Source organism: Oryx dammah, unplaced genomic scaffold (assembly GCF_014754425.2).
Source record: "Oryx dammah isolate SB20612 unplaced genomic scaffold, SCBI_Odam_1.1 HiC_scaffold_21, whole genome shotgun sequence".
NCBI lineage: Eukaryota > Metazoa > Chordata > Mammalia > Artiodactyla > Bovidae > Oryx > Oryx dammah.
Genome location: NW_024070205.1, coordinates 45,120,186 through 45,142,304, shown reverse-complemented (window position 1 = coordinate 45,142,304; position 22,119 = coordinate 45,120,186). Strand labels below are relative to the sequence as shown.

Here is a 22,119-nt window from a genome sequence, read left to right as displayed (position 1 = left end):
TGATTTGACGTGTCTGCTGTAAGACTGCAGGTGTCTTTGAGCAATAGACTAACAGTGCTAATTTAGGTAAGCGATTGACTAGGCAAATTGGGATTTATGTCACTGGAACTGAAGGAGCAACCGATAGAGACAAGATGCCCTGGCATGTAACTGTTACGCCTACTAACAGACAGACTTCTTAAAATTAGACCATGGAGCTGAGTAACTGCAAGGCTGTTTGCTGGAGGACCCAACTCTGAGCTGGTGAGAGTTGTCCCAGGGATACTGCTGGGGGCTCCCTCAGAGCTTCAGATGACTTTGCACTCATACTTGTCCCTTACAGTGAGCCTTGCTGCTGAACTTGAGACTCCTCCTGTCTAGGCTTCTCCTTGGGGCATTTCATTACCCCTTTCCATCTCCCCATGTTGACTAACTCACGTTGTGCAATTATTCTGTGCCATATACCTAGTGATTTGTGAATTGAATTGGCTACAATTCATATGTCTGTAATTCTGTGACTGTTACCTGGCTTCATGGCTGGACCCTAATAAACAAGAGGAGAGGAATGTACTCCTGATAAGGACAAATTTTAGTTTAAACTCTTTTTTTTAATGCCAGCCCTCTGACATTGGTATGGGAGTTCTAATTAGGAAGGAGATGCCCATAAAATAGATAAAAGGATGGTAAACGTGGGGAATAATTCATTAATCAGAGTATTGTGAGAGTTGACTACAAAGAAGAAAGTATTTCTTAAAAATCTGTTATTTGGGAGAAGATTTCTTCAACTGCTTTGTGTTTTTCACTCTGCCTATATCAATCTCAAATCAATTATCCCTTAAAATGCCAATGTAATATTCTGAACAGTATAATCCATTTAACATGTCCTCATCTTTATCTTGCCCCTGTGTCACTTACAGTTTGTTCACACAATAAAAGCCCCAAATTAATAAAGTGCTTTCTTCTAGAAATTCAGAATGCTTTTTCCATGTTACTGTTTAATTAATTCTCAAAGCATTTCTCTGTGGAGTGGGAGTGGAGTGGGAAAAGGAATTATTTCCTTTTATGACACAGGAAACAGGTTTGAAGAGCAAATCATTTCTATATCCTGTGAAACTTGATGTTAATTCAGTTTTGTTCAAACTCATAGACCATGGTCTTCTAGCACACCTAGTCTGTCAAACAGAATTATGTTCATGGATTTATTCACTCAATAAATCATGAAATAATTACTGGGTGCTCACTATATGTCCGGGGAAGGCAATGGCACCCCACTCTAGTACGTTTGCCTGAAAATCCCATGGACTGAGGAGCGTGACTTCACTTTCACTCTTCACTTGCATGCATTGGAGAAGGAAATGGCAACCCACTCCAGTGTTCTTGCCTGGAGAATCCCAGGGATGGGGGAGCCTGGTGGGCTGCCGTCTATGGGGTCGCACAGAGTTGGACACGACTGAAGCGACTTAGCAGCAGCAGCAGCAGCACTATATGTCGGGCTTCCCTGGTAGCTCAGTCGTAAAGAATCTGCCTGCCAAGCAAGATCCCTGGGTTGGGAAGTTCCCCTGCAGAAGGAAATGGTAACCCACTCCAGTATTCTTGCCTGGGAAATCCCATGGATAGTCCATGGGGTTTCAAAAGACTTGAACAAGACTTAGCAACTAAATAACAACAACACGATATCCTCTTCTAGACCCTGGGGATGTAATGAGCAGGAGAGGAAAAACGCCTGACCTCACAGAACTTAAATTCTTTCAGAGGGAGAGAGACAACAAACTAGTCAATTGCACTGTATGTTTTCTATGACTGAACAAATGGATACATTATTATACCTCACAATTCAATTTGTTTGAGAAAAATATCTCAAAATATAGGCTTCATGAGGAAAAAGATAAGTGATTTTGAGTGATGATAGCTAAGAATCACATATTTACATGGTTTTGGAAAGATACAGAAAAACATCTTAGAGTAACCATGTTGTTTTGGTGCTTGCAACATAAAAAGTCATTAAATGGGCCAAAAATACAAGAACATATTAAAACCTCATGTTATAAGATCCAGATGGACTTTGAGGGATCAGTTCAGTTCAGTTCATTTCAGTCGCTCAGTCGTGTCCGACTCTTTGCGACCCCATGAATCGCAGCACGCCAGGCCTCCCTGTCCATCACCATCTCCCGGAGTTCATCCAGACTCACGTCCATCGAGTCCGTGATGCCATCCAGCCATCTCATCCTCGGTCGTCCCCTTCTCCTCCTGCCCCTAATCTCTCCCAGCATCCGAGTCTTTTCCAATGAGTCAATTCTTCGCATGAGGTGGCCAAAGTACGGGAGCTTCAGCTTCAGCAACATTCCTTCCAAAAAAATCCCAGGGTTGATCTCTTTCAGAATGGACTGGTTGGATCTCCTTGCAGTCCAAGGGACTCTCAAGAGTCTTCTCCAACACCACAGTTCAAAAGCATCAATTCTTCGGCACTCAACCTTCTTCACAGTTCAACTCTCACATCTATACATGACTACTGGAAAAACCATAGCCTGACTAGAGGGATCTTAGTTGGCAAAGTAATGTCTCTGCTTTTGAATATGCTATCTAGGTTGATCATAACTTTTCTTCCAAGGAGTAAGTGTCTTTTAATTTCATGGCTGCAGTCACCATCTGCAGTGATCTTGGAGCCCAAAAAAATAAAGTCTGACACTGTTTCTACTGTTTCCCCATCTACTTCCCATGAAGTGATGGTACCGGATGCCATGATCTTTGTTTTCTGAATGTTGAGCTTTAAGCCAACTTTTTCACTCTCCTCTTTCACTTTCATCAAGAGGCTCTTTAGTTCCTCTTCACTTTCTGCCATAAGGGTGGTGTCATCAGCATATCTGAGGTTATTGATATTTCTCCCTGCAATCTTGATTCCAGCTTGTGTTTCTTCCAGTCCAGTGTTTCTCATGATGTACTCTGCAAAAAAGTTAAATAAGCAGGGTGACAATATACAGCCTTGACGTACTCCTTTTCCTATTTCGAACACGTCTGTTGTTCCATGTCCAGTTCTAACTGTTGCTTCCTGACCTGAATACAGATTCCTCAAGAGGCAGGTTAGGTGGTCTGGTATTCCCATCTCTTTCAGAATTTTCCACAGTTTATTGTAATCCACACAGTCATAGGCTTTGGCATAGTCAATAAAGCAGAAATAGATGTTTTTCTGGAACTCTCTTGCTTTTTCCATGATCCAGTGGATGCTGGCAATTTGGTCTCTGGTTCCTCTGCCTCTTCTAAAACCAGCTTGAACATCAGGGAGTTCACAGTTCACTTCATTGCTGAAGTCTGGCTTGGAGAATTTTGAGCATTACTTTACTAGCATATGAGATGAGTGCAATTGTGCGGTAGTTTGAGCAATTTTTTGCATTGCCTTTCTTTGGAATTGGAACGAAAACTGACCTTTTCCAGTCTTGTGGCCACTGCTGAGTTTTCCAAACTTGCTGGCATATTGAGTGCCGCACTTTCATAGCATCATCTTTCAGGATTTGAAACAGCTCAACTGGAATTCCATCACCTCCACTAGCTTTGTTCGTAGTGATGCTTTCTAAGGCCCACTTGACTTCACATTCCAAGATGTCTGGCTCTAGATTAGTGATCACATCATCATGATTATCTGGGTTGTGAAGATCTTTTTTGTACTGTTCTTCCGTGTATTCTTGCCACTTCTTCTTAATATCTTCTGCTTCTGTTAGGTCCATACCATTTCTGTCCTTTATTGAGCCCATCTTTGCATGATATGTTCCCTTGGTATCTCTAATTTTCTTGAAGAGATCTCTAGTCTTTCCCATTCTGTTGTTTTCCTCTATTTCTTTGCATTGATTTCTGAAGAAGGCTTTCTTATCTCTCCTTGCTATTCTTTGGAACTCTGCATTCAGATGCTTATATCTTTCCTTTTCTCCTTTGCTTTTCGCCTTTCTTCTTTTCACAGGTATTTGTAAGGCCTCCCCAGACAGCCATTTTGCTTTTTTGCATTTCTTTTCCATGGGGATGGTCTTGATCCCTATCTCCTGTACAATGTCATGAACCTCCATCCATAGTTCATCAGGCACTCTATCTATCAGATCTAGGCCCTTAAATCTATTTCTCACTTCCACTGTATAATCATAAGGGATTTGATTTAGGTCATACCTGAATGGTCTAGCGGTTTTCCCTACTTTCTTCAATTTAAGTCGGAATTTGGCAATAAGGAGTTCATGATCTGAGCCACAGTCAGCTCCTGGTCTTGTTTTTGTTGACTGTATAGAGCTTCTCCATCTTTGGCTGCAAAGAATATAATCAATCTGATTTCGGTGTTGACCATCTGGTGATGTCCATGTGTAGAGCCTTCTCTTGTGTTGTTGGAAGAGGGTGTTTGCTATGACCAGTGCATTTTCTTGGCAAAACTCTATTAGTCTTTGCCCTGCTTCATTCCTCATTCCAAGGCCAAATTTGCCTGTTATTCCAGGTGTTTCTTGACTTCCTACTTGTGCATTCCAGTCCCCTATAATGAAAAGGACATCTTTTTTGGGTGTTAGTTCTAAAAGATCTTTTAGGTCTTCATAAAACCGTTCACCTTCAGTTTCTTCAGCATTACTGGTTGGGGCATAGACTTGGATAACTGTGATATTGAATGGTTTGCCTTGGAAACGAACAGAGATCATTCTTTTGTTTTTGAGATTGCATCCAAGTACTGCATTTCGGACTCTCTTGTTGACCATGATGGCTACTCCATTTCTTCTGAGGGATTCCTGCCCGCAGTAGTAGATGCAATGGTCATCTGAGTTAAATTCACCCATTCCAGTCCATTTTAGTTCGCTGTTTCCTAGAATGTCGACGTTCACCTTTGCCATCTCTTGTTTGACCTCTTCCAATTTGCCTTGATTCATGGACCTAACATTCCAGGATCCTATGCAATATTGCTCTTTACAGCATTGGACCTTGCTTCTATCACCAGTCACATCCACAACTGGGTATTGTTTTTGCTTTGGCTCCATCCCTTCATCCTTTCTGGAGTTATTTCTCCACTGATCTCCAGTAGCATATTGGGCACCTAATGACCTCAGTATACATATGCAAAATGTTAGTCCTAGAAATGTTGAGATGATGGACATGATTTTGTTTCCAGCACCCTGTAACAAAAATTATGAATTACCTAATGAGGCTTAATAATAACAGTCGAAGAAATAGTGAAACGTGCTGTTCCTTGAATCTTCCTAGTTGATATTTGCCTTGCAAGGGTAAGTGGTCAGAAGCATTCTTGAGTCATAAACGCACAGAGAGAGAGGTGTAAGTCAGGTACATGGAGGGATGACAGTGAGATGAGAGATGAGACAGAAAATAGAATGAAAGGCATCTTGGTGGGAAACCCCTGGAGTTTTTTGAACTCATACTGTTGCTGGAGGCATTTTTGCACATTATTTTCTATAGGACTTTGGAGACACACAGGGGCATATTTGAATCCAATTTTTAATAGAAGGTATATGATCACGGTCAGGTTTCCTAAGTTGAACCCATTCCTTTCCATAGCTTATGGGATAAATTTTGTCAGAAATTTTACAAAATGTTGAGAAGGAATGTAGATACAGATGATGTCTATATATAAATATAGATATGGTAGGAATCCAGTAAATTTTAGTCTTATTACAGTAATTTTCCTAATGTGTTTCAGAACTTCTTGTGTCTACTGAAAACCCTTTCCCTCTCATCATCTCTACATGGAGATATGCTATCAGTCCTTGAAGAGTTCAGGCTTAATGTCACCCCATTTCCTTCGGTCAGTTCACATACCCTCGATTATCCAGTTTTGCACTTTCACATAGTTATTGGTTTCAGGGTTTTATCTCCCTAACTTGGATTTCTTGTAGAATAGTGCAAAGCACTAGGAAGACTTGGATTTGAACTCTGCCCGCCACTCAGTTTGAATTTGAGCAAACTCCAGGAGATAGTGAAGGACATGGAAGCCTGGCATGCTGCAGTCCGTGGGGTTACAAAGAGTCAGCATGCATGACTTAGTGACTGAATGACGAACAACGATAACAAGCCACTCAGGGAAACAGAACCAGTATGAGTATAAAGGAATAAGAGGTGTACTACAGGAACAATAGTCTATACAATTGTGACGGAAGCTGGGGCAGTTACTTTCTAGAAGGAACAACTGAAATATCTGAGAAAAGTCATTACCAGACCCTCTGAAGCCGCTTTGTGAGTGGGTAAGTTTAAGCTTACTTGTTGAAGCTTATCCCTTCCCAGGGATATCTGGGAAGCCAGACATAGCCAGGTACTGGAAAGTACCTGAGGGAGCTGGTAGAAAGTCAGCGGAAAGCTGTGGTCTTTGCATGGCTGTCGCTCCTTTAGGTCCACATTCAGGCTCTTGGTATGTGCATGAGGTGACTGTTGCTCATAAGGCTTGGGAATTAGGAATATCTGAATGTGAAGTGAGAGCATGGACATGCTAGAACATTCTGGGACTCTGAGTGTGTCACTGTAGTCACACTACAAAGTCCTTCAGAGAAGAATAAGTGTTATCTCACTCTATTTTCCTACTTTTGCACAAATTCCTCCTTTGGCAAATTCCACTCACATGCATACAGAGAAGGCAATCCTGAAAAATGTAGTTTTAGCTCAGCAAGCTGGCACAGTACAAATCAACACAGCCACTTATTGGTTATGTAGGTTGTATCCTGCAGTTTATGTAAGCTTTCTAATCCTCCCCTTCCCTATTGGTATCCAATACAAAAGAGATGACAATTATAACTGCTTTCTCATGTGGCGCTAGTGGTAAAGAACCTGTCTTCCAATGCAGGAAACGTAAAGAGAGATGGGTTCTATCCCTGGCTTGGGAAGATGCCCTGGAGGAGGGCATGGCAATCCACTCCAGTATTCTTTGCCCAGAGAATCCCATGGACAGAGGAGCCTGGAGGGCTACAGTCCATAGGGTCACACAGAGTTGGACATGACTGAAGTGACTTGGCATGCATGCACACATGCAGGGTTTTACTAAGGATTAAATGAGATAACCTAATACATTGGAGAAGGAAATGGCAACCCACTCTAGTGTTCTTGCCTGGAGAATCCCAGGGATGGGGAAGCCTGGTGGGCTGCCGTCTATGGGGTCACACAGAGTCGGACATGACTGAAGCGACTTAGCAGCAAACAATGTATTCTAAATATAAAAAATTACTTATCATATTATTATTATTAGATGCATCAATTCATTTAGTTAACGTGCATCTACTGTGTGCCAGAAACTATACTATGCCTGGGATGTTACACAGCAGTGAGATAAACAGACTGTATCCCGCCTATCATGAAGCTGATCAGACACCAATTAGACATTCAAATAGAGATGTTAAGGAGGCAGTTGACAGACTGGATTTCAGAACATGAGTCTACATGAAAGGAATACATTTGGGAGTTATTACTATTTAGGAAACATTTAAAGGTCTGAGTCTGATTTATCTCACCTAGGGAGTACTCATAAAATGAGAGAAGTAGAGGTCCAAAGATTGGGATATGAGGCATTCTAAAATTCAGAGGCAAAAAAGATAAAGAGGAACAAGCAATGAGGTTAAGAAACAGCAACCAGTAATGCAGAAAAGAAAGAAAAAGGGGTAGGGAAAATGAGAGAAATAGGTGAGAGAGATTAAGAGGTACTTACTGGCATTTTTAGTAGTATAGTGGTTTAGTTGTGTCTGACTCTTGCCATGCCATGGACTGTAGCCTACCAGGCTCCTCTGTCTATGGGATTCTCCAGGCAAGAACACTGGAGTGGGTTGCTATTTCCTTCTCCAGGGGATGTCCTGGGTATAAAATGTACAGTGTGGGACATGTAGTCAATAATTATGTAATATCTTTATATGGTGAGAAACAGTAACTAGTCTGACTGTGGTGATCATTTTGAAATGTATAGAAATATTGAACCACTATGTTGCAACAGGAACTAGCATAGCCTTGTAGGTCAATTATACCTTAGAAACAAACAAGCACATGAACACATTCAAAGAAAAACAGATCAGATTTGTGGTTACCAGATGCTGGGGGTGGAGAAAGGGAATCCGATGAAAGTAACCTAAATGTACACATTTCAGCCACAGATAAATAAGTACTAGAAAGGTAATGTACAACAGGGTAAATATAATTAGCACTACTGTACATGGTATATGAAAGTTGTTAAGAGAATAAATCCTAAGAGCTTTTACCACAAGGAAAAAATAATTCTTTTTTCTTTCCCTTTGCATCTATGAGATAATAGATGTTCATTCACTGATTTTACTGTGGTAATCATTTTACAATGTATGGAAATAAAATCATGGTGTACACCTTAAACTTATATACTGCTGTATGTAAATTATATCTCAGCAAAACTAGAAAAAAAAAGAAATAACAGCCAGTGGTACCCTGATAACCAAATGTAGAAAGTTTTTGAGAAAGTGAGAGGCATAAACTTTAACTTCTGTCAATTCACATATTGAGAACTGACCATTGATATAGTAACAAGGAGATTATTGTCAGAATAGAATGTGTTCAAGGCAGAATGAGGGAAGAGGAAGTTTTTGGTGTAAAAGCAGAAAAATAGGACAAGAGTAAGTGGGAAGTGTGACAAGGGAGAGTTTACACATACCTATATCTGTATCTATGTATAGATGTTTTATGTACATATCTTATGTGAGATAGTCTACATATAGATATTGACATATAATGGGTAGATAGATGGATGAGGTAGATGGATAATGGGTAGATAGATAGATTTTATACTCTATGCATACAACTGGTGCATATTTTACACCTCATTCATAAAATATAAAATGTTAGCTCTATTCTGTTAGTTTTGCTGATTGATGGGAATGTTCCATCAGTGCTGAGCTTGGGTGAGACCCCACTATTGGGATAAAATCTCTATCTTGAGATGTGAGGGAGAAAGACTGCTTCTTCCAGGCAGTCCTCCTTAACACAGTATTAACCAGAGACATATTAATACATCTTTTGTTACCAGAACTTTATTGACCAGAGACGTATTTAATATCTCTTACATAACAAATCGCCAGCCACAGGTGTTAGTTTCTGCAAATATCCTACAGTCAATAATGAGTTAAGAGAAAAATGTTCAAACAGTTCAGTTCAGTTCAGTCCCTCAGTTGTGTCTGACTCTTTGCGACCCCACGAACCGCAGCACGCCAGGCCTCCCTGTCTATCATCAACTCCTGGAGTCCACCCAAACCCATGTCCATCAAGTCGGTGATGCCATCCAGCCATCTCATCCTCTGTTGTCCGCTTTTCCTCCTGCCCTCAATCTTTCCCAGCATGAGGGTCTTTTCAAATGAGTCAGCTCTTCGCATCAGGTGGCCAAAGTGTTGGAGTTTCAGCTTCAACATCAGTCCCTCCATTGAACACCCAGGACTGATCTTGCAGTCCAAGGGACTCTCAAGAGTCTTCTCCAACACTACAGTTCAAAAGCATCAATTCTTCGGCGCTCAGCCTTCTTTGTAGTCCAACTGTCACCTCCATACATGATCACCGGAAAAACCATAGGCTTGACTAGACAGACCTTGGTTGGCAAAGTAATGTCTTTGCTTTTTAATATGCTGTCTAGATTGGTCAAAGCTTTCCTTCCAAGGAGCAAGTGTCTTTTAATTTCATGGCTGCAATCACCATCTGCAGTGATTTTGGAGCCCAGAGAAATAAAGTCAGCCACTGTGTCCACTGTTTCCCCATCTATTTGCCATGAAGTGAATATGCCCAATTATTCTTTCCAAACTTATTAATCCAATTCATGACAACTTCCCAGAATTGCCTGAATGAATGGCAAATGGCAAGAGAGAGGGGCTGAAGGGGAAAAGGCAGGTTTTGGCTACAATAAGAAAGTTAAGGACATATTTAGCGAAGAAGTTGAAAAAGTGGCAATTTTTCTGAAAAAGATCACAATTTCCGGAGCACACCATGGAAAGATTTTGGGAACTGGGGAAGAGAGGGAGATGGTGAGACTAAGCTGTGTGTAACATAGTTTGGGCTAGGAATCTCTGCCCTGTATTATTCAGAATAGAGGGTAGGTTGAAAAAAATACATGTTCCCTGGTTAAAACCTGACAGGAGCCAGGTGGGACTGAGGAAATGCACTTGAGGACACCGCCCTGGGTTTACTTTGACGGGCTCTCCTGACCAGCTGTAAGTTCCATTCTTATCTAGGATGTTAGGAAGAGGCTAACTTGATTATTTTCTGTTTCTCCCCCACACCTGGCCCAGTTGTGGAAGGAAAACCTCAGATATTTTTAACTTCACGACCCTGCCCCTGAAAGCCAGACACACAGCGTTCTTTACTATAATTGGGACAAAAGTGATTTTTCTTCTTAATGTCACTCTAATCCTTACAGAAGAACTAGTGACAGCAACCTGAAGAATAATTATGCGGGAACCATCACTCCGCCCTCATTCTTTGAAAACTGCTGGAGGGTGAGAGTTAAGTGGGTGACAGGTCCTCTGAGCATCTCCTGTCTAAAAGAGAAACCAGATATTGTGACTATACCTTCACTGTAACAGGTGGCAAGATGTGCACTTCGAGTTGGCCGTCTCCAAATCGTTTCCCATTTCTTTAACTTACAGGGAAGCTGTGAAATTTGCAGGCAAACGAGCTGAATGACTCATTTGATCCTGGACATTTCCTTTACTCCTAGGATGTCTCAATATCTCTCTACTCCCGTTTTTAAAGCATAAGCCGATAATCAGTCATCGGCTACCCTCGCACTGTCAGCGTAGTCACCGGGCACGTGACCAACGGGCCCGCCCGCAAGGGGCTACCTCCATTCCTGCATGCCTCCATCCATCCATCCACCCACCTACCCATCGCCCTTTCTGTTCTCCGGCTTAACACTCCCATCTCCAGGCCTTCAGCGGCGCGCACACCGGCGAGCCGGGTGTCCGAGGGCCCGGGTTGCACGCGCTTGGGGGCAGGGCGGCCACTTTCTCTGCCCGAGACGGCGGGGCGGCGGAGGAGACAGGGCAGCGAGGCCGCGCGGAGCCGAGCCCCCCCAACCCCGCCCGGCTCCCCTCCCCGAGCCGGCACCTAGGGACGCCGGGTCCCACGTGACAGTCCCCTCCTCCCTCCCCAGTCGCGCGCACGGGCCGGGCGTCTCGGTCCCGCGCGCGCTCGTGGTCCGGGAGTCCGGGAGCCAAGCGAAGGAGGGAGCGGTGGAGCGCGGGCCGTCAGAGCCCTGTGCCCGCGCGGAGGTGATGAAGCTGGCCGCGCGCTGACACCGCCGCACCCAGCCGCCGGGAAGCAGGCGCCTCGGGCCGCGACCTTGAGGAGGAGGTACGAGGCTGGGCACGGGGATGGGGGTGGGCTGCGCTGGGGGCGGAGGTCGGAGGCGGTGCCCCGGAGCCCCGCGCCCGGGTCCGCGGGGCTGACACCGCCGCCGGCCCGGCTCCAGTGCGCGGCTCGGGCTCGCCTGCCATTTGCTGCCGCCGCAGGCGAGCCGGGCTTGCTTGTTTTCCCCTCTCTCTGCCTGGTCGCTCCGAGGCTTCCGCAGTTGGCGCTGCTCACGGTGACCCAGGTAATTGCCTGGAGGGCCGACCTCCCACCTGGTCTTGTTGCCAGGACACCTTCTCTGCCTTCTGGCCGGGGTTGGGCAGGGTTACGCCGTGACTTCCGAAGCCGAGTTGGGCCGAGGGGAGAAGCAGCAGTGGCCGGGCAGTGCAGGCAGGTGAAAGTCGAGGGAGCTGCCTTGACTCTGTGCGGGAGACCTAGGGGAATGAAGAGGAAACACATGACTGGAGAATGGCCCAGGAATGGGCCTCTGATGCGCTAGCATGCGGGGAAACTAGACAAGACACCTGGGAGAAAGTGCTGCCACAGGGTGTTGCCTTTTTAACCATTCGGGGAGGGAGGGGGAACACCATCCGGTGGAGATGCAAGTATTGGGAGAGAAGAGAACTCTGTAGGATGGAAATGGTAACCGTTTTTTTTTCTCTCTCCAGTGAGCCTCAAACACTTTAAAAAATGAGTATCCAGAAAATCAAGTCAATTAAAACCCTAGTCAAATGACAATTTTAACTAAAAGATTGTCATTTCTTACAATTTCCTGGGAGTACTGTAGGTGTAAATTCTTTTTTAAAATCTGTTTCTGTGCTACTTTCTACAAGCCAGCCGCAGCATGTAAGCATGCTCCAATGTTGGATGGGGAAGATGAATCAAGAGTCAACCTTCTTGGATAGTTAGGGAGTTGGGGATAGTCATGCTGTGTTTAAAATAGATAACCAACAAGGACCTATTGTACAGCACATGGGACTCTGCTCAATGTTAAAAAGGCAACTCTGCCTGGATGGGAGGGGGTACTTGGGGGAGAATGGATACATGTATATATATGACTGAATAGCTGCACTGTTCACCTGTAACTACCACAACATGCTTCATCGGCTGTACTCCCATACAAAGTAAAAAGTTTAAAGTTTGGAAAAATAAGAGTCAACCTTCTTAAGTACCATTAAGAACTCATGGAAGTCTCTATCTCTTGCAGGGTAGACTGATAATTCCTGTATCTGAGAGTGGACCACGGGTGTGTGGTGACATGGCCCAGGGGAATAATTATGGACAGACCAGCAATGGGGTGGCAGATGAATCACCCAACATGCTGGTGTACAGAAAGGTAAGGATTTCTTCACTTCCCTGGAAAAAGGGAAACTTCTGGCTTCTTTGAATTTTTCTTTTCCCCCTCAGATCAGAGTATCTGTCAATTTTGTGACCTTAGGGATTCTCCAAATCCCAGATGACTGCACGTGATACTTGAGGATGAGCTGATATTCTCAAGTAATGCGTGTGTGTAGAGACATAGTGAAGTACATGAGGCTACTGATACTCTGTTCTCTCACTTTCCCAGTGGATCCTGCATGGATGAAGCTGCAGTCAGCAGCAGCAGCCGCAGCAAATTGGGACATCCTACATATTTTGTTTGTCACATACAGGATTTTATAGCATCTGTAATAGTTTTTAAAAGCTTTTTTTCTAATACTCCTCCTAAGCGTTTGGGTTGTAATGATCATACAGATGTATAACATTTTAGAAATGGATGAAGACTACATTGCATTCCTGGGGCAAGAGTGAATGTGGCTATGTCTGTATGGGTGGTTTAATAATTTTGCTTCTGACTAAATAATTCCAGTTTCTTTTTTTAAATCTTAGCTTAAGGTATTTTTTACTTTGTGTTATTTTTATAATTTTACTTATGGGTATTTATGTTCTAGTGCCATATGCCCATTAAATAAATCTTTATATTTTAGAAGCTTTTTTTTTCCTCCAAACTGATCTGACAGCTTTATGCATTTTATAACGATGCTGTCAATACCAAACTTCTAGATATTGAGCCACCATAATAAAGGTGTATTTGAATATTGTATGTGCCTCAGAGTGGTTGCTTAGGTAAATTCTTTCTGGTTAGAATCAACAATCTGACTAAAATTAAGGAAGCAGCATTCTTCATTTAAATCCTGGTACAGAAATTACTGCATTTTCTGGAGGATTATTTTTCTTTAGCATATTATCTGTAGTGCTTATTGGGGTGGGATTTCTTTAGTTAACACTAGCAGTGGTAAAAAGGAAGGTGGGCCTGGAGACCAAGAAAACTGTTAACGACTTTAATTAGTGTGACCCCATTGAAGAGTCTAGGATGAGTTTACTAGAGGATCAGAACTGGTTATGGAGAAAGATAAAACGCTTTCCACCTTGACCTGTACTAAATTCAGACTTTCCTTCAGTGTGGCCCAGTGTCATTAACAGGTGCTGATGATACGTGTTTGCAGAAATCTTGTTACTGTTTCTGTGTGAAAATGCATGGCTATCCTGACGGTGCTAACCTTGTAAACTATAGTATGTTGTGTACCTGTGAATGGAGGGGTGTCTATGTGTGTGTGACAGCACAGTAAAACTTTTTCTTCACAGGGAAAAAAATTGCCTATTTTAGTCTTAAAGCATCCCAACTGGATAAATCAAGGAAATAACCCCTTTGAGCTTAATTATTACTATTCTATTCCTATCCTGATTGAAATTATTGGATATTTGCCCATTCTATATAAATTCAGTTAGAAGAAGACCTATTTTGGGGCAAGTTACATGTTTCTAAAGAAGTTGTAATATTCCTTATTTTTTTGTATGACTTCGAATATCGTAATATGAAAGATATGAGAATTGTAAATTCTATCTTGTAGGTTTGTGCAGTGTTGAGAGTTGGACTTTTGTAAAATTACTAAGTTAGCTATTTTTGTTAGGTCAAACACTGTATTCTCCATTTCCCTATAAATGATCTGAGGCTAAATTGATTGGACACCTAACAGTTAATCTTGATTAGAAATAAACAATATGACATCAATCTGTGTGTCTCATTTAGTCAGTTATCATGAGAATAAGTAAAAACTGAGGCTAGGAGTTTTATAGATAGTTATTGGATTATTTAGTGTACCTAAGGTTCATACTGCTAACTTTGAAACACTAAGTTGTTGTTTAGTATCAAATTGTCATTATGGTTACTTAAAAATGAACAGGCTATGATGACTTCATAGCCTGGGGAGAGAATGTAATTCTTTTTCATTCTTTTAAGCCTTTCTGTTCTGTTGTGTAAGCTTGGAACTACTTGTGCTACTTCTTTTGCCCTCCTTTGTTTAGGGTAGTGACACATATAATTAATTTCTAGAAAAGATTTCCCTGAGAAATCCTTATTAGAAAAATGTAACTCCAGTAAATTTTACTCATAATGCTTAATTGTGGGTTGCTTGTCTGTCCTTTTATTCTCTGAATGTATATATATTTTTGTTTTTGTTTGTGAGACAAATAATAATATTAATACATAAATACCAGATAATTTATATAAAGAAACACAGTGTTCTTGGTTATCATTTGCTGGTTACCAAGTCTCATGGTCTGTCTCTGTAGGCAGATATACATCATGACATCATGTGACCATTTAACTTCTGTTTTTTTGTATCTTATATGGGCTTGACATTTAATATCTTCTCACTAGAGACAAAATTTTAATGTGAAGAACAGCAGAGTAGTTGGAGGAGGGTTGTAGGTTAACTTAATGTATTAGAGTATTTCAACTGGTGGACTTGCATAAAAGAATAAGTGACATGTTACAAATTCTAAATCAAAGGTAAGGAAAGAATTTCAGCCTCACAGTGCCTTGCTCAGTATCAGTGAGGAGAATGCTTGGAGAAATTGCTGTTTTATTGATTTATGCCAATTTTCCACTTCTGGTTAATTGTGGAAACATAGCTTTTAAAGTGGGCTCTGAACTAGAAATGTTCATGGTGTTCTCACTATTTCCCCTCCCTGCAAGCCACCCAGGATTCAGATGGCTTATACCTACTAAAGATATGCATGCACTAATTCCGTGTTCTCTTGGTAAGTTATGCATGAGGTTTAGGAATGTTCTCGTGTGGGATAGGAAACAGTGAATGGTTGTCAAAGTGGAATACACAAAAAAGTTGGGGTTTGTGAATTTCTTGTGTTGGTCTGATGCCCCTCCACTATGATTGCCCTCATATGGATTATTGTGGTTCCTGCAAATAATGGGAAAATTCCAGGAATCTTTTTTCCATGGAGAATTCCTTTGTGATATTATGGGGAAAATGTACAATGGGTAGAACTATGATCTTCCAGGTAGAGTGAGTGCTACCATTGTAAAAGCTACAGGCATTACTAACACTGTTACTGACCAGGGTTCTTGGACTCCTTAATCAATAGAAATTGATAAGATTCCAGATGAGAAATTCAGGCAAGATTTTATTGGCTTTAAGGCTTTATTGCTTACTCCTCGAGGTGGAGCAAGGTAGCCCATTAAATGGGGTGAGGGTAAAGATGAATGTGTGGTTTGGACTAGACAGATGCCTTGGGTGGCCTGCCAGCCTCCTTGGTGGGGCTCTGTGCAGGGATCATGCACAGTACCCGGAACGCCTCAGAAGTGGCAGCTGGGTTTTTGGTCTTTTTGTATCTTGTTCATAATTTGCCAACTGCATATGTACGCAGTTATTTTTAGTGTCTTACAGTTTCTTTATATTCTGTTGCTTGAGATGAGCAGATGAGGAGATGTTCATCCAGGTGCAAGCATTGCAGCAAAGGGTCCCAGGTCCCAGGCCCAGCTTGTCTCAACACTGCTTCACGATCGGGGTTGGTACCTGCAAATCAGTCTCAGATATTTGCTGGTACATTTTTGACTTAATGTGAGGACTCTCTGTAGGCTTCATTTGATAGCAGAGGTACATTTTAAAAAATCATATGGACAAAATATTATCCTTACCAATTTTTCAATTTATAATGTTGCTTTTTCCACAAGCAAGTGATGAAACTAGAGTGGTTATGTCATTTTATATATCTGAAACATTAAAAAATGTATAAAATGTGAGGCTTAACCACTTTTAGTAGGGGCTTCCTAAGATCCCTTTGGTAGGCCTTAACTAGAATGGAATAGAAATAAATCAACTTCCCGAAGAAGAGACCCACCTAGCTCCAACTCACGCTGGATTCAGACTAGCTTCTTGAAATGTATGTAGAGGTGACAACTCACCTGTCAAACACTGCTCTCTTTCTTGGTCTTCTCATTCCTGGGGGTGGTACTGGCTGTGAAGAACTGCTGAGCTAGAACCTAAGATTATAGGGAGACACAGTCTAAATTTGGTGTCTGGCCAGCATGCTGCCCACTAGACAGCATACATCACTTTTCGTCCAGAAGCTGACATTCCTGCATTTGAAAAACAAAATATCTAGGGCACCTTGTGGGCCAGTATTTCAAATTGGCTGGCATGCTGGCTTCATACGAGCAAAAATGTTCTGAATGACCAATAATTTCTGGTGTTATTGCAACAACCATTTATGCTCCAGCTGTCAGAAAAGAAAAGGAAAATATTTTCCTCATTCACTGTTTTAGTGGAATGAACACATCTTTTGGAAATAGCAAACGTATAAAGTTCATGATGCTTCTCCCCTCCACACGCACCCTGACCTTTTTCCTCACCCATTCTCTCTTCCCTTCCTCTCTCTTTGTTTTCCTTCTAGTCACTCTCATTCCATTTGTTTCTTCCTTTTTATTTTTCTTTTCAAAAAAGACCTAAGGGTGAAGATATAATTTTCCCTAAGATGCTGCTCATTTTAATTGTGAAACAAAAAGTTATGTTTTGGAGGTGAGAGCAGGTACTAGCCTTGTTTTGACTACCTCTTAGGCACAGACACTCAGATGGGTGTTTTTAAACTTGGTATCATATTGTGGTTGTGGCAAAGGGTTAGTCTTGAAGGACTCAGTTCAGGTCAGTCGCTCAGTCATGTCTGAGTCTATGTGACCTCATGGACTGCAGCACGCTAGGCTTCCCTGTCTATCACCAACTCCCAGGGCTTGCTCAAACTCATCTCCATTGAGTTGGTGATGCCATCCAACAATCTCATCCTCTGTCGTCCCCTTCTCCTGCCTTCAGTCTTTCCCAGAATCAGGGTCTTTTCCAATGAGTCAGTTCTTAGCATCACGTGGCCAAAGTACTGCAGCTTCAGCTTCAGCGTCAGTCCCTCCAATGAATATTCAGAACTGATTTCCTTTAGGATTGCCTCGTTTGATCTCCTTGCAGTCCAATGGACTCTCAAGAGTCTTCTCCAACACCACAGTTCAAAAGCATCAATTCTTTGGTGCTCAGCTTTCTTTATAGTCCAACTCTCACATCCATACGTGACTATTGGAAAAACCATAGCTTTAGTTAGATGGACCTTTGTTGGCAGTGTCTCTGTTTTTTAATATGCTCTCTAGGTTGGTTATAATTTTTCTTCCAAGGAGCAAGCGTTTTATAACTTCATGGCTGTAGTCACCATCTGCAGTGATTTTGGAGTCCAAGAAAATAAAGTCTGCCACTGTTTCCCCATCTATTTGCCATGAAGTATTGAGACTAGATGCCATGATCTTCGTTTTTTGAATACTGAGTTTTAAGCCAGCTTTTTCACTCTCTTCTTTCACTTTCATCAAGAGGCTCTTTAGTTCCTCTTTGCTTTCTTCCATAAGAGTGGTGTCATCTGCATATCTGAGGTTATATTGATATTTCTCCTTGCAATCTTGATTCCAGCTTGTGTTTTATCCAGCCCAGCATTTCTCATGATGTATTCTTCATATAGGTTAAATAAGCAGGGTGACGATATACAGCCTTGATGTACACCTTTCCCAATTTTGAACCAGTCTCTTGGTCTGTGGCTGGTTCTAACTGTTGCTTCTTGACCTACATACAGGTTTCTCAGGAGGCAGGTAAGGTGGTCTGGTATTCCCATCTCTTTTAAGAATTTTCCACAGTTTTTTTGTGATGCACACAGTCAAAGGTGTTAGCGTAGTCAATGAAGCAGAAGTAGATGTTTTTCTGGAATTCTGTTGCTTTTTCTGTGATCCAACAGAGATTGGCAATTTGATCTCTGGTTCTTCTGCCTTTCCTAATTCCAGCTTGAACATCTGGAAGTTATCTGTTCACATACTGTTGAAGCCTAGCTTGGAGAATTTTGAACATTACTTTGCTAGTGTGTGAGATGAGTGCAATTGTGCAGTAGTTTGAACATTCTTTGGCATTGCCATTCTTTGGGATTGGAACAAAAACTGACCTTTTCCAGTCCTGTGTCCACTGCTGAGTTTTCCAAATTTGCTGGCATATTGAGTGCAGCACTTTCACAGCATCATCTTATAGGATTTGAAATAGCTCAGCTTGAATTCCATCACCTCCATTAACTTTGTTTGTAGTGATGCTTTATTGAAGGACTAAGATGGCCCTATTTTTAAAGATTAAGATGGGACAATTGGCCTTTCTTACATAAAAGGTGTAGGGGAGCTCTCAGCCCAGTCAGAAGATCACCTCTGCTGATTGCTTTGACGTAGACATTGCCTTGGGAAGCTCTTGCTGTAGACAGTCTGTTCTGTGAAAACAGATATATCTGCAAGAGAGGGGAGTGACTTGTTTTCCTCTTTGGAAGAGAGTGAGTCACAGACATCACTAGTTTCTTAGTGGTGAGTTAGCTGACATTTTCAGCATTAACTCAGTAAATTTGTCTTTTCAGGATTGTCCAGTCTGGTCAACCTTGAAGATGTCACATTTCTCCCTCCTCAAGCTCCTTTATGAAAAATAGCTTTTGACATTTTTGCACTTTCATAATCTTGATCTGTGTATAGGGTGTTGCTGCATGTTAGTGTAGAATATTTATAGGTGATAAAATGAGAAAGGTCTGTTAGAAAACAAAGGAATGTTTGCAAATGGATAATCACAAAAGGCATTTAGGTCCTCAGATTTCTAAACTAGGGGCTCATATGGAAGGCAGGCATCTATTCCATTCCTAGAAAATTCCAGAATGAAGTGTCTTCTGTATATATGACTTGAAAGCTCCTCCCTAGACTAAAGGATGTGTCTACTATAGATATGAGTTTAATCTGTTTGAATCAGATGCAGACCTGTTTTTTCCCTCAGTGATACTAATGCGCCCTGAGATAGAATAGGACCATCATCTCTGATACTTCTGAGAACTAGACAGAGATGTTTTATGAGTAATAATTTAATAATGAATTTTGGATAATAATTAACATGAGCTTGGAGCAAGGAAGCCTTCCATTGAGCTTTTTTCCTCACCAGTTGTTGCTTGTCAGTGCTATTTGTGGGATTAAGGTAAGGATTTGTGGCTTGAATTTTATTTCCTTCCTTTTTCACCTCCAGCCTAAGCGAAATCTTAATTGATCAGAGGAAAGGGCAGATGCAGAAAGGAGAAACTATGTAGAGGTTTTTAATGCCTTATAATAGCCTTTGTGGCTTTGTTGAGTGATGGAAGCAGGGTATATTTAGGTAGTATGGTTGATGGAATGGGCTCACTGCAGAGAATATGAAATTATTTTGGATTTGGATATTTAGTGACTTAATAGATGTTAGGTCCCCTTGAAAACGATATTGCAGCACAAGTAATTGGCCCTTGCTCTCCCTTTCTCCCTGTGCAAAGGAGGCATTTGAATGTCAGTGCCACGGAGGCTTCTTACAAAATATCAATCTAATTATAAAATAATTGTAAATGTTAAAGTGGGTACGCAGTTCCTCAGGGAAAAAAAGACCCAATTCTCTGACATTTGCCCAAGGCAATATGAAAATTTAACTTACCCTCCTTTTAATTCCCTTTGTCTTGTGTCTAATTCAATTAACAAAGGTCTCAGGACATTGGAACTCTAATAGACAATCATGAACTTGATTCTAGTTCCATTAAAATTGGCACTTGGCCTAGGCTAGAAAGAATTTTGGCTGAGGGGCCTATCCAGAGAAATAAGTTGTTGTTCTGTCTTCTGGAAAAATATATAGGAAAATGGCAGCTTTGTGATATTAGCTGGGTTCTTAACAGTAGTCTAGGAGCCTTCTTATTTTAGGTCCTTTCTTCTTTTTTTTTAGTTGAATTTATTTATTTTTTAAATTTAAATTTATTTATTTTAATTGGAGGCTAATTACTTTTACAATATTGTATTGGTTTTGCCATACATCAACATGAATCCTCCATGGGTAGGTCTTTTCTAATGATTAGCACGTAAAATTCTCTTTAGGAGTCAATGTGCTAAAGTAGAAGCATGTGCACTGCAACTGAGTGGTTTTGGTTTTAAATCATGACTCTGCCATTGTTTAGCTCTGCAGCTGTGGGTTAGCAACCTGCTGCTGCTAAGTCGCTTCAGTTGTGTCCGACTCTGTGAGACCCCATAGACGGCAGCCCACCAGGTTCCCCCGTCCCTGGGATTCTCCAGGCAAGAACACTGGAGTGGGTGGGTTAGAAACCTAACTCCCTTCATTTCAGTTTTCGTACACGTAAAATGTAAAATGATAAAAAATAAAAAAAGTTTCCTTCATAGAGCTGTTTGATGATAAAATGAGTTTGCCTGTTAAACAACCTCAATAAATGTTTCAATAAATGTTTCGATAAATGCTGTAATAATAATATAATTATGCAATTATAACAATATATAATATGTCATAGTTACATTATATAATTCTAATAATTATCCTTCCCCTATTACTATTTAATTAAACACATTATATATGCCATAGGGTCCAATATGTTGCTATGTTTTTTGATAAAGGTAAAAATATGAACATTTTAACCACTCCCAGTCATGTCTTTCTGGTAGTTAAAACGGCAGATTCTCTAGGATGCTGTGGTAATACCATTTTTATGACACAGTGAGTGTCCTAACTTACATTCTATATAGCTAGCTTCTTCTAATTTTAATAAACCCTTTGATTTATTATCTAATATATGTTTGAAGTCTGCACAGTTCTTTAGATATTACATAAACTAAATAAAGCCTTTGCCTCTGGAATTTCAGAGGTGAAAAGAAACTAAGAATTTATCTACTTTTTAATTTTGCAGATTATGAAATTTAAGATCAGAGGAGTAACATGATTGGTCTAAGTTACACAGGATGACTTCAGGTCTTTATTTATTTGTCTTTCTGTGTTATATGTATTTCTCTTTCTCTTAAAATAAATGCAATAAGTCTTGTGTTTACGGTTTACTTTCAGTAAGAAATCAGTGTCCTGGTTATGCTGTGGCATCCATGGATTATTCCAGGATATTTAATCACCCACTATACTAGATGACTACATTCCCTTTTCCCTTCAACTATAGTTTAGCATTTGAAGCCCTGGGAATAAGATTGAGAACTAGTCTGACCTACTCTGGTAGTAGTTTTGTTCTTGATTTAATACTGACTGGAAGTTCTAGGCTGATGAAAACCCAGAATTTGATGTTTTGTGGCAGCACTGTCCAATAGAGCTTTCTATCATGATGGAAATATACTATGTACTGTCTGATATAGTAGCCACTAGCTACAGAGGGCAGTTGAACACTGGAAATGTGGCTAATGTGACCAAGGACTTGAACTGTAAATTATATTTAATTTTAATTAATTATAATTTAAATTTAAATAGTCTCCTGTGGCTGGTGGCTATTATATTTGATAGCACAGTGATTATGGAATAAAGCCCATAGAAAAAGCAGTATCAAAGAGAAAAGATAAAAGAGAAGGCTGTACTTAGCTTGAGACTTGGCATGCAGTGCTTGCAACAACGTTGCAACAGAAAAATTGTTCAACAAACAGTTTTAAAAATTATAGTACAGCTAAGATGGCGGAGG

The 22,119-nt window shown here is 41.1% G+C and overlaps 1 protein-coding gene across 2 annotated transcripts in view; it reads left to right on the top strand.

Moving 5' to 3' along the window:
- Nucleotides 1-10,938: 10,938 nt before the first annotated feature.
- RGS7 (regulator of G protein signaling 7) overlaps nt 10,939-22,119 on the top strand; it is a 484,813-nt gene continuing 473,632 nt past the window's right edge. Inside the window, exons 1-2 of one of the 2 annotated variants that reach the window (XM_040263568.1) lie at nt 10,939-11,280; nt 12,485-12,613. In XM_040263568.1, the coding sequence (XP_040119502.1) occupies nt 12,536-12,613 (78 nt within the window). In that variant the 5' untranslated portion in view covers nt 10,939-11,280; nt 12,485-12,535. The remainder of the gene's footprint in view (nt 11,281-12,484; nt 12,614-22,119) is intronic. The other variant, XM_040263569.1, reaches the window with a different exon arrangement.